Source organism: Diadema antillarum, unplaced genomic scaffold (assembly GCF_040938485.1).
Source record: "Diadema antillarum isolate AM-2024a unplaced genomic scaffold, OU_Dant_1.0 seq00000031_RagTag, whole genome shotgun sequence".
Taxonomy (NCBI): Eukaryota; Metazoa; Echinodermata; class Echinoidea; order Diadematoida; family Diadematidae; genus Diadema; species Diadema antillarum.
In genome coordinates this window covers 1-12,349 of record NW_027271147.1, presented here as the reverse complement: position 1 = coordinate 12,349, position 12,349 = coordinate 1, and the positions used below count along the sequence as shown (strand labels likewise).

Here is a 12,349-nt window from a genome sequence, read left to right as displayed (position 1 = left end):
CAGTGTTTACTATTTATCGACCGTACTGTACATCCGTACGGTACGGAGCACTTATACACGTTTGCATGTACGTGTGCTACTTACAAGTATGTAGGGTCTATGTACGTTACTTCTGACCAATCCATATTGCCAGCCCTAGAGCGAGCCTTAGCCTCATTAAAAAAAAATGTAAAAAAAAAATGGAGGGGCAAGCATATCATTTTGCCCACCCCCCCCTCCATAATTCCAGAGACGAGAAGATTTTATCTTTTTTTTTGACAGAAAAACAAAAAGTTACCCACTTAAAAATATTGGAGGGGCAAGCATATCTTTATTTTGATTTTGCCCCCCCCCATAATTAATAATTCCCGAAATGAGAAGATTTTCTTGCTTTTGAAAGAAAACAAAAATGTTGCCCCCATAAAAATATTGGAAGGCAAGCGCACCATTTGCCCCACCCCACATAATCATAATTCAAAGAAAATTCGTAATTCAATGAAAAGATTTTCTTGCTTTTTTGTTAGAATTCAAGAAATCTGTCCTATTATTTCACCCAAAAGCAGTGGCGTAACTACGGAGGGGGGGGGGGTGCGCCCCCCCCCCCTCCCAATCCGCTGGTTAAAAAAAAGACTTACCGAAATAGTAGTTCAAGTGTTAGTAAACTGCTTTTGAATGAAAGGGTGATCAAGAAATAAGATTTTTTCTGTGATTTCTTTTAACCATAATTAAATAGGTATATAGTGTGAAACATTGTTCAAAAAGCCCGGACCCGACAAAACATTGTGATTCAGCGTGATTCCTGGTTGGCATTCTCCATATAAGCAGGATGTGCGCAGTGTACTCAGTACATCCGAACGAAGAGTCGCTACAATGTTGCGCAATGTGATGTAGAATGTACACCTTTGTACCTTACGCTTCGTTATATAAAAGCTAGAACATTGATTTTGCAGTGTTGCTTTACATACTAGTCTATATAAAAATGTCTTGCATTGCCAATAAAAAGACTTGACCTGGGCTTGATCCAGGGGGAGGGGCGCACCGGGCGTCCCCCCCCCCCCTTTAATTTCCAAAGCGAAAAAAAAAATTAATATAGCTTCAAACGACAGTTTTTGGACAGTAAAATGTCAAAATTTTCAAGCTCGCTCGCTCCTCTCGCTCGCATTTAGTCGTAATGCCATTCTCCTGAAGTTGCTGCCAGTAATTGCCGGCAGTTGCGCCTGGTGCGCCCCCCCCCCCCCCCCTTAATTTCCAAAGCGAAAAAATATAGCTACAAACGGCAGTTTGGGGACTGTAAAATGTCAAAATTTTCAAGCTCGCTCGCTCCGTTCGCTCGCATTTAATCTTTATGCCATTCTTCTGATGTTGCTACCAGTAATTGCCTGCAGTTGCGCCCGGTGCGCCCCCCCCCCCTTAATTTCCAAAGCGAAAAAATATGGCTAAGAACGGCAGTTTTTGGACAGTAAAATGTCAAAATTTTCAAGCTCGCTCGCTCCTCTCGCTCGCATTTAGTCGTAATACCATTCTCCTGAAGTTGCTGCCAGTAATTGCCGGCAGTTGCGCCTGGTGCCCCCCCCCCCCTTAATTTCCAAAGCGAAAAAATATAGCTACAAACGGCAGTTTGGGGACTGTAAAATTTCAAAATTTTCAAGCTCGCTCGCTCCGTTCGCTCGCATTTAATCTTTATGCCATTCTTCTGATGTTGCTGCCAGTAATTGCCTGCAGTTGCGCCCGGTGCGCCCCCCCCCCCCCCTTAATTTCCAAAGCGAAAAAATATGGCTAAGAACGGCAGTTTTTGGACTGTAAAATGTAAAATTTTCAAGCTCGCTCTCTTCGCACACTCGCATTTAATCGTTATGCAATTCACCTGATGTTGCTGCCAGTAATTGCCAGCAGTTCCGCCCGGTGCCCCTCCCCCCTTAATTTCGAAAGCGAAAAAATATGCCTACAAACGGCAGATTTTGGACTGTAAAATGTACAATTTTCAAGCTCGCTCGTTCCCCTCGCTCGAATGTAATCATTATGCTCACCTGATATTGCTGCCAGTATTTGCCAGCAGTTGCGCCCGATGCGCCCCTTAAATTCTAAAGCGAAGAAATATAGCTACAAACGGCAGTTTGTTTGTTTTTTACTGTAAAATGTCAAAAATTTCAAGCTCGCTCGCTCGCTCGCTCGCATTTAATTGTTACGCAATTCTCCTGATGTTGCTGCCAGTAATTGCCGGCAGTTGCGCCCGGTGCGCCCCCCCCCCCCCTTAATTTCTAAAGCAAAAAAATGTGGCTACAAACGGCAGTTTTTTTTACTGTAAAATGTCAAAATTTTCAAGCTCGCTCGCTCGCTCGCTCGCATTTAATTGATATGCAATTCTCCTGATGTTGCTGCCAGTAATTACCGGTAGTTGCGCCCGTTGCGCCCCCACCCCTCCTTTATTACCAAAGCGAAAAAATATGGCTCCAAATGGCAGTTTTTGGACTGCAAAATGTCAAAATTTCCAAGCTCGCTCTCTTTGCTCGCTCGCATTTGATTATTATGCCATTCACCTGATGTTGCTGCCAGTAATTGCCAGCAGTTGCGCCCGGTGTGCCCCCCCCCCTTGATTTCCAAAGCAAAAAAGATATGGCTACAAACGGCATAATGTCAAAATTTTCAAGCTCGCTCGCTCCGCTCGCTCGCATGTAGTCGTTATGCCATTCTCCTGATATCGCTGCCAGTAATTTGTCGTTTCACACCGTCATTCCATAATCCATTTAAAGGGGGTACAACCCCCCTCCGGCACTTCCACACCCTCCCCCCACCCTTGCTCGCTCCCACGCATACTACCCCCCCCCCCCCGATTAAATCCTAGCTACGCCGGTGCCCTTTCCCCGCTTGGTTTCCCTCAAAAAAGCAGTAAAAATCTAGGGATTGAGAGCTTCCTATATTCCAAATGTCTGTCCAAAAAATCTCGTAAACATTTAGTGTCAAAACGCACCCCTCTTGAAAAAAAGCTGGTGACGCCCCTGGTCACTAGTTATCATATATTGTTCGTTTGTCGGTTTGATTGATATCTTACAGATTATACTGTAGTTATCACAAGGGAGATAGCAATAATATAATGTTCATATGAATTTCCTTGGCAAAGGCTTATTCCACTCATCAATTACACAAGTCAATACTAACGTTCCCATTTGAAAGATTGTTAGCTTCTTTTTTTTTTTTTTTTCAAGTATAACTATAATATGTGTGTGGAACATAAAATGGGGAAATCACATTTTCAGCTAATTCAATGAGGTGGATTAACAATACAAATAGTTATGTCAGCAAGAGGATATTTAGCAGGGAGTGAAGTTATAGGGTATGAGTTTTCTTTAATTTGTCTCCCTCTGTGCAAATTACAAGAATATCTCGCTTTCGTTTAATATGCCTTTTCCGCTTGGACTACAATGTACTTAACATAACAATGTCGGTATTTTCGAGCTTGGGTATTTTGTTACTAAAGTTCATTGTGTCAATCGGCAACCAAGGATAGCCACTGTTCGTAGTGTCGCTGTTCGGAATACAGGTAGAATGACAGGTTCGATTCCCGCTGGTTCCTTTTCTCCAACATGTTTGTTAAGCCTATATCTGTTTCAGCAGTTGCGATCTTACAAATTTTGTACACAGGGAGACAAACTGAAGAAAGCTTATACTCCGATATTATAATCACCCACTGGCTTCACTTCAAAATTTCATGAGATTTTGAATACACTCAAACAGAGTTAATCAATTTTCGGGGGAATTTGAATGAATTAGCAACATAATTATTGTACTCTTTGAAGGAGTACGTCCTGATGTTAAACCTGCTAGATAAAACAGATTCTTTTTTTTTTTTTGGTTAGTAAAATTGACACATGCACACATACTTCGAATTGTACACGCTATAGCACATTCCATTTGAGCAAACCCTCGTTTATTACCATTGAGAGCCTTATGTAAGAGGAATAAAATGCTTATGTATGATTCCTCTCTTTTCAGGGCACTTATTTCCATTTTTTCTTACTAATTTATATTTCGATGCAATTCATTCTACAGCTTGTTATGTCGTCTTTATATCCAGCCATGACGGCAGATGGATTTAAGAAAACTTTCAATATTCATGACTTTTGAACTGATTGCCAGATTATCCTCAACCTTCAATAATGTGTGCTACTAAAATACGTTTGCATTTGCTGACCATGTATATTTGAGGTGAATTCTTTTAAAGGTATAGTTTACCTTTGGGAGCATGCACTGATTTAACAATTTTCGAGATATCTCAGTTGATGCATATGTGTAGGCAGGTCAGTTGTATCGCAAAACATCCTTCCACGTAAAAAAAAATGCAATAAAGCCTAAAATATGAGGAGATATCACAATTTTTCTCAATATACCATAACTGTAGACGGTTTAGTCTAGAAACATTGTTATTATAAATGCTGTTCACATTTTGTAATTACACTGATTCAAATTTTTACACTGGTTGTTTCTATCCCTAACTCATATCATTTAGAACTATTTTGAATCACTAAAGCTGGGTTTCTGTTTCATCTGCAAATAGTAGGCCTAAATTATACCTTTAATGACATCGCAAATGATAGAGGGCTTAATAGTGACTTACGAACAACTCCCAAAAATGTTCCGTCGCAAGTACACAATTTGCACTTTTGTTAGATACCACATTCCATTGGCATTTCTTTTGAGGTTAGAACCATTAGGCGTTTTCACATCAGCCCGATAAAAATCCAAGCTCGAGATATTTTTCGCGATCGCAAATTAGCGCGCTATTTCATTTCCTATTCACATTAGCCCGAACATTATCAAATAGCGCGCTAGTTCGCATTAATTATCCTGTTATTTCGGACATTTCCCGAGTTGGACTCGAGAAATTTTCTCGATCAATTAGCACGCTAATTTGTATTCACATTATCAAATAGCGCGCTATTTCGTGATCGTGTTAATTTCCCAAGTCAGAAATTAGCGCGCTAATTCGAAACATCGGGTTGATGTGAAAACGCCTATTGTGTTAAAAAATTCCAAGATATAATTTGTGCGTTTTTTTATAGGTTTCTACTATGAGGTGCAAAGATAATGATGAAGAAACTTTTTTATGCATGATTGATAGATAATGTAGTAGCAGTTTATATTTTTTCCGGGTAAAATACGTGACAAAGAGAGAAAAAAAAATCCAAGAATCAAACTGTGATCTGTTGTCTCACGAAGCGAGAGGGAAACACGAAAATGGTTATTCCTCGCTTAGTGAGAACACAGATTAGCTTTATTCTTTCAGTTACTACCACGATGATGAACATCTTCCGTACTAGTGAAAAAAACAAACTTGTCTTAAGTTGTTAAGGATCTGTAAAACTCTCTTAACCCACTGCCTCCAATATGTTGCAATATCCTATTTTATTTCAAGGGCAGCAAAACGGGGGGGGGGGGGAACAACACCAATGATTTTCCAAAGGTTCCATCCTAAGGTTCTTCCCATCTAAGCAACGGGGCTGGTACTATTGACCTTGAACCCCCGGGTCCCGCAGCCCATCCCACCGTCCCCCAACCCCCCCCCCCCCCCCCCCAAAAAAAAAAAAAAAAAAATATTCCGCGGCCCCATGGGATGTGCCTCTCTTTGATTGCACTTGAAATCGGATGAAAAATAAGGAAGTTATGCTATTTTGAAGTTTTGCTAATTTCTGCAAAACAGTTCTTGTACAGTGGATATGAATATGCAAATGAGTGAGCTAACCACGTCAAACCCTCACAATTTTCCACTGATCGTGTACAAAAATATGACGAAAATTCAATGTTTCTGTTATTGAAGTCTGAAACATGACGTTATTCCAGGTTGAATAACTTCAGAATAGCGATCAGTTAGATATACGAGGATTGGAACCTCGGGCATAATTGTGTTTGAATGAAAAACTGGAAATTTCAAAATTTTATGTAGGCCTACAAACTATATGGTATAGTTGTGAGGGGATGACATGCTCGCTTTGCCATTTGCATATTAATATTGACTGTTCAAGAACTGTTTCCTGAAGAAATAGCAAAACTTCAAAATGTCATAACTTCCTTATTTTTCATCCGATTTCGATCAAAATTATACGGTTGAATTTGTAATATTTTACTCATTTTTATCAGACTAACTTATATTTAGACTGGATTTTCCCCTTTAATACATGGTACATAACCAGTGTCAGTGAGCAATGAATTAATTTCTGTGTAGTCTCCAGATTCCACCATGATCTCTATATAACCTGTGTAAAATTGATATTGATAAATGTATACCGAATAATTTTCTTTTTTTTTTTAATTATCTTAATGAAACTGAACTGAGCTTCGCGTCTTTTGCAAGCTTTTTATATACATGCTATCTTGCATGAATCGACACTGGGTGATTTAAGTTCGATGCTAGTGCTATCTCAGCACTAGCACTAGCACTACTACAGCACCGACCTTGAAATCACTCATGGTCAATGTAGTCATGGATTGATAACCTTTTCATTGTTCCCTTTGACTTGTATGTGGAAGTCAACTTTAATCATAAATAACAATGTCGTTTTGAGCCACAAAATAATACGAACAATAAGCCCAAATATCAGACCCTCAGAAAAAAAAAATGAGATGAAACAAATACGGCTCAGAGAACGTGTGTGTAATGAAAATTATATTCTCTTTTATGGTAGAAGTATCATAATGAAAGCCATGTATTAGATCTGCTTATAACTCATAAAGATAACACTGTACAAATTTGTAATACTGGTGTTGTTGAAGGTATATCAGATCATTCAGCAATAATGTGTGAATTGAACCTTCCTAAACGTTGTATCAAAAAAAAAAAAAACCTTTGTTGTTACACGAAATTTGAAATCTGTAAACCCACAAGAGTTTGTTGTTGATACTAATGTTAAGTCTCTTATATCAGCTGAATCTCATGTCAATAATGTTAATGATGAAGTGAATTGTATAACACCTTACTCACTGCTACCCTTGACAAGTTGGCACCTGAGAAACGAATCAAGGTCACAATACACCCCAATACTGAATGGTATACCCCAGAAATAGCTCAAGCAAAACTGCTTCGCAGACAGTTAGAAAGAAAGTCAAGGTCCACAAAACTGGAGATTCACAAGCAGATGTATCATGCACAAAGGGGATGTGTAAATGCCTTGATTAAGGATGAGCAATATCATTCAAAAAAGGTTGCGGATTGTGGGAAAGATACAAAGAAGTTGTACAAAGTAGCTAATGCTTTACTTTACCGAAAACAGCGATCTCATTTACCAGAACACCTCACTCATGGTGATCAAGTTGAGTTAGCAAATTGTTTCAATCGATATTTTGTTGATAAAATTGTGGCAATCCAACAGAGTTTCCCAACTCGTTGTGAACAGCCAAAAGATGTTGTATTTGAAGTCAAGTCAGAATTGAATGAGGTTCAGTCCGTCACTGTTAATGAGGTAAAAAAGCTTATTAAGAACTCACCTAACATATCATGTGAGCTTGATCCAATCCCAACAGATTTGGTTAAGAAGTGTGGCAGAGTTTTAGCACCCGTTATCACAAGAATCATAAATGCTAGCCTGAGATTAGGTGTAGTTCCACAGGTGTGTAAAAAAGCAGTTATTCATCCAACTTTGAAAAAAGCAGGCTTAGATCAGGAGTGTCTAAAGAATTACCGCCCAATTTCAAATTTACCTTATTTGAGTAAATTGCTTGAGAAGGTTGTTTTCTCACAACTTACAACATATCTGCAAGATAATGAATTGTTTGATTCATTTCAATCTGCGTACAAGCCTGGTCATAGTGTAGAAACACAGTTAGTCAACTTAACAGATATTGTGTTCAGAGAATTAGATAGTGGTAACATCACTGCTCTTATCATGCTTGATATGAGCTCAGCTTTTGACACTAGTTGATCATGCTATTCTGATTCAAAGATTGAGATATTTGGGCATCAAAGGAACTGTTCTTGATTGGTTTATATCCTACTTATGTGATCGATCTCATTATGTCAGAATTGGTGATTCTACCTCTTGTAAAACTATGACAAAGGTTGGTGTACCTCAAGGTTCTGTTGGAGGCCCGCTGCTTTTTTCTCTGTATATGCAACCAATTAGTGAAGTATTTCGCAAGCATTGTATTAGTTATCATTGTTATGCGGATGATATACAACTTTATTTGTCTTTTAAACCCACTGTGTCTTCATTGTCATCCGCCATTGAAGCATGTTTGCAAGACCTGAAAATCTGGCTCACATCCAATGGCCTTAAACTAAATGATGATAAATCTGAGTTTCTGTTATTAGGCTCAAAGCATATGTTAAGCAAAGTTGATTATCAATCATGTCGTATCAACATCGGTAGCACTTGCATTACTCCGTCGAAAACAGCCCGCAATTTAGGTGTCATATTTGATCAGGAAACGTCATTTCGAAGTCATGTAACTCATGTTCAGCGGAATATTCGATATCAGTTGCGTAATTTAAGTTTCATAAGGAAATATTTGTCTAAATCTGCAGCTGAGATACTTATTCATGCTTTGATTTCTTCTCGGTTGGATTTTTCGAATTCATTGTTGTGTAATCTTCAAAAAAAAAAAGATGTCACAAAACTTCAACGGTTGCAAAATTCTGCTGCCCGACTGTTAACTTTTACTAATAAGTTTGATTCCATATCACCACTTCTCCGTTCTTTACATTGGTTACCTGTAGAAAAAAGGATCTTACATATTTTCAAGATTCTAGATGTCACAAAACTTCAACGGTTGCAAAATTCTGCTGCCCGACTGTTAACTTTTACTAATAAGTTTGATTCCATATCACCACTTCTCCGTTCTTTACATTGGTTACCTGTAGAAAAAAGGATCTTACATATTTTCAAGATTCTGTTATTAGTACATCATTCAGTTCATTCTTTTCCCCCCGTATACATAAGTAATTCTGTTCAAAAATACAATCCGACACGAAGGCGTATCATCATCAGATACATTCTTACTCCAAACACCCAGAGTAAAACATGGATACGGTGATCATGCTTTTTCCGTTATGGGACCAAAATTGTGGAATCAGTCATCTACAGAGCCATCCCGGAAGTTCAAATCCAAACTTAAAACTTATCTGTTCCTTTCATACTGAGGACTGTAATTGCTGTATATCATTAATATTGGATCAATGTTGTATTCTTTATTAGGTATATATTTGTTTTTGTTTACCATTTTCTTCTTTGTTGAAATGTTTGAATATGTATATATGTATATATGTAAATATATGATATCTCTTTATTTTTGAAGCGCCATGAGCGCTGAAAAGTGGACCTGTGGCGCTATACAAGTAGCCACTATTATTATTATTATTATTATAGCCAGTAAAACCAGTCATGGATATTACATTACCTTGTATGTTTTTTTCCCTCCTGTATTTGATCTTTGAAAAGAGACCCCACGGTTACACTCCAAAACGCATCGCTAGAGACAACCGTTATGTTTGGGGATGTATGTAAATTTGCGTTTGTTTATGGGATTAGAGGAAGTTTGTTGACAACGTGTCGGTCGGTCGCCGCCGCCGAAAATGTGTTGTTATTCAGTCTTGGAATTCCCACTGTATGCCAAACGTACGTAGCCACCACCCCTACAAAGCAATGGACGAATCCGTTGTACGCTTATAACGACCAATCAGACTAGGTATTTGTCGTCCCACTTATGACGTCATTTGTCAATAAACCTAGCCGCTGGCTGGTGAGACAAATGGAGGTCCCCATATACACACACAGTGCACTGTGAGACTCGGCGGCTAGACACAGTGAAACACACGAAATAACTACGCTAGCACGAGAGAGCTCAAATACGCTCAAACACACATACACACACACACACATCATACACACGAAACTTGGTGACGATACCCTCCATGCATCGTCGTGCATAGGAACACGTACGTTGTTTTTCAACGCGCATTGTGCCGTTGCCGTCTTTCCCGTGTATATCCTTCTGTCGACATTTGTACGGGTGGGGATTTCTGCAAGAAATCTCGCAAAATGGACGCACTTTTGAAGGAACAAATTATGGTTAATCAGTTCGTAATAGCAGCTGGATGTACTGCTGATCAAGCAAGACAAATGTTGCAGAAAGCACATTGGCAATTTGAGGTAAGTTAACTCGTAATACAAACTTGCTGCGCAACGACTTTGATCCAATGTTGTGTTTACATTGTGTGTTGTGATCTGTCTGCATATATCGCATGCGTTCAAGTCGTGTCGGCGGTTTTTGGACCCAGCCATGGCCATGCGACATACCTCAGGCTCACGTCTGACTGGTTTGAGGAGGCTGTATCCAGTGAGTGTATGCTGTGCACGAACCAAGTCAGAAAGTATGGCTTGTTCAAATGCTCATACGTTTAGATCTAATTGTACTCTAAATGCTTTGTTAATTTACAAAATTCGTGGCTACGTCCATCATTGCCATGACAAGTTCCATTCTTGTTGTGTTTGCGGCAAGATGATCAAATATGCATCCCGATGACTTGAAATTTTCTCTCTTTTTATTTTCCAGACTGCGCTCAGTGTGTTCTTCCAAGAAGCAGCAATTCCATCAAACAATCATCAGTACTACAGGCAAGGCGGGCATTCGGTGAGTTGAAGCAAAAGAATGAGTATAGTCTATATTTTAGGATGGGAAAATTGTGAGAGAAATTAAATTCTTTTGATTAGCTTGCCTTGGTCAAAATGTAAATGTTAATTTCTGTTTTGACCAATGCACCATTACTACCAAATTCCATGAATTTTGTCAAAAGTAACAACTTGACAAGGGTGAATGGTGACAGTATAAACAACTAGATTCCAACATGGTTTTAATTTTCTCATCGCCATTACCAATTAAATAGCTGAAATGCTTATTCATGCTTCTCGCTCAGCTTTTTTAGTTCATTTTTTTTTAAATCTTCCAAAGAACAATGTCACAAACTTCAATGATTGCAAAATTCTGCTGCTCATTTGCTTAACTTTCACTAAAAAGTCTGATTCCACATCACCAATTTGCTGGGTTTTTTTTTTACATGAGCTGCCATTTGATAAATAAATAAATAAATAAATAAATTCAAAATTCTGCTTGTAGTACATAAATACATAATTCAGTTCACTCCCTTTCCCCCAAAGTACCTGAGTGACTCTATTCCCAAATACAACCCAACAAGAAGTGAACGTTGGTCATAACGCCCAGAATAAATCATGAAGGGGAGACTGTGCTTCCTTAGTTAATTGTAGGACCAAAACTTAGGAATCAGCTACCTGTTAAATTACGTCAACTGTTAATTGCAGAAACATGCAAATCCAAACTGGAAAAGTATCTGTTCCTCTCACATTGGGGGTTTACTGTCTGTACAATATGCATCATTATGTAACTGCAATCTATCATTCATGTTCAGGAAAATTGTACCTTGTATATCTCATCATAGGGTATGTACACATGTATATTTGCTTGCTTGTTGTTTGTGTGTTACTTTCTTCTCTGTTTGCATGTTATGTATTTTTTTATTCTGAATGCCATGAACACTGAAAGGTGGACCTGTGCATTCACAAATAGCCACTATTATTTGTAATACTGAACAAATTTTATCTGAAAACTGAAGAGTCCAAAAACATCTACAGACAGTAGTATTTCTGTACACTGTATGAAGGCAAACAAAGTGATAATTAGAGTTCTTTATGAAGAAAAGTTTAGATATCGTTGCTATTTTGTAATTAACTATTTAGTACGAGCCCCGTCACATACATGTGTACATGTGTACATGTAGGTGGCTGGACCTTGACTGTTGATGACAAATTTGCACCTGCCATTTTCTTTATGTACTGTACTGCTTGCTTGTCAAACGAAATATAAATGTACATAACTGCCACAGGACATATTAACATAGTGACTTGGTTAAAACATTCGGATCCATTCTTAACAACAATTCACTTTACAGACTGTATAAGGTGCTGTCTGCCACTTGTGTGACATTGCAAAACCGAAAAGTCTTATGTTTCTTTTTGTGTTTTTTCATTTTCCATTCAGATACATGCCCCAGCCAATACACCTGCAACACCACCAAACTTTCCAGACATTCTCACAGGCTTTTCTAAACTGGGAGCAACTCCTACAGACAAGTGCATAGGCGGCTCACCTATGCCAATGGCCGCATCACCCATTCAAACTGTACAGCTCCAACCGCCCAGCTGTTTTGCAAGGCCCAGTAACAACCAGTCAATGGAAGTGGAGCCGCAAAGGTGAATGATCCTTTCGCTAATGGGGCACCTGCTAAAATGGCCATCTATTCTCTTTTGGACTGCTTTTTGTGCAGCATGGACTATATGGGGAAGAACTCTCTAGAACAAAAAAAAAAAAA

The 12,349-nt window shown here is 38.8% G+C and overlaps 1 protein-coding gene across 1 annotated transcript; it reads left to right on the top strand.

The window, feature by feature from the left end:
• Positions 1–9,857: 9,857 nt before the first annotated feature.
• LOC139725295 (UBA-like domain-containing protein 1) lies at positions 9,858–12,343 on the top strand. The gene is made up of 3 exons (XM_071636384.1): positions 9,858–10,115; positions 10,519–10,596; positions 12,019–12,343. The coding sequence occupies exons 1-3, from the start codon at positions 10,005–10,007 to the stop codon at positions 12,232–12,234; spliced, it is 405 nt and encodes a 134-aa protein (XP_071492485.1). The 5' UTR covers positions 9,858–10,004; the 3' UTR covers positions 12,235–12,343.
• Positions 12,344–12,349: the final 6 nt, after the last annotated feature.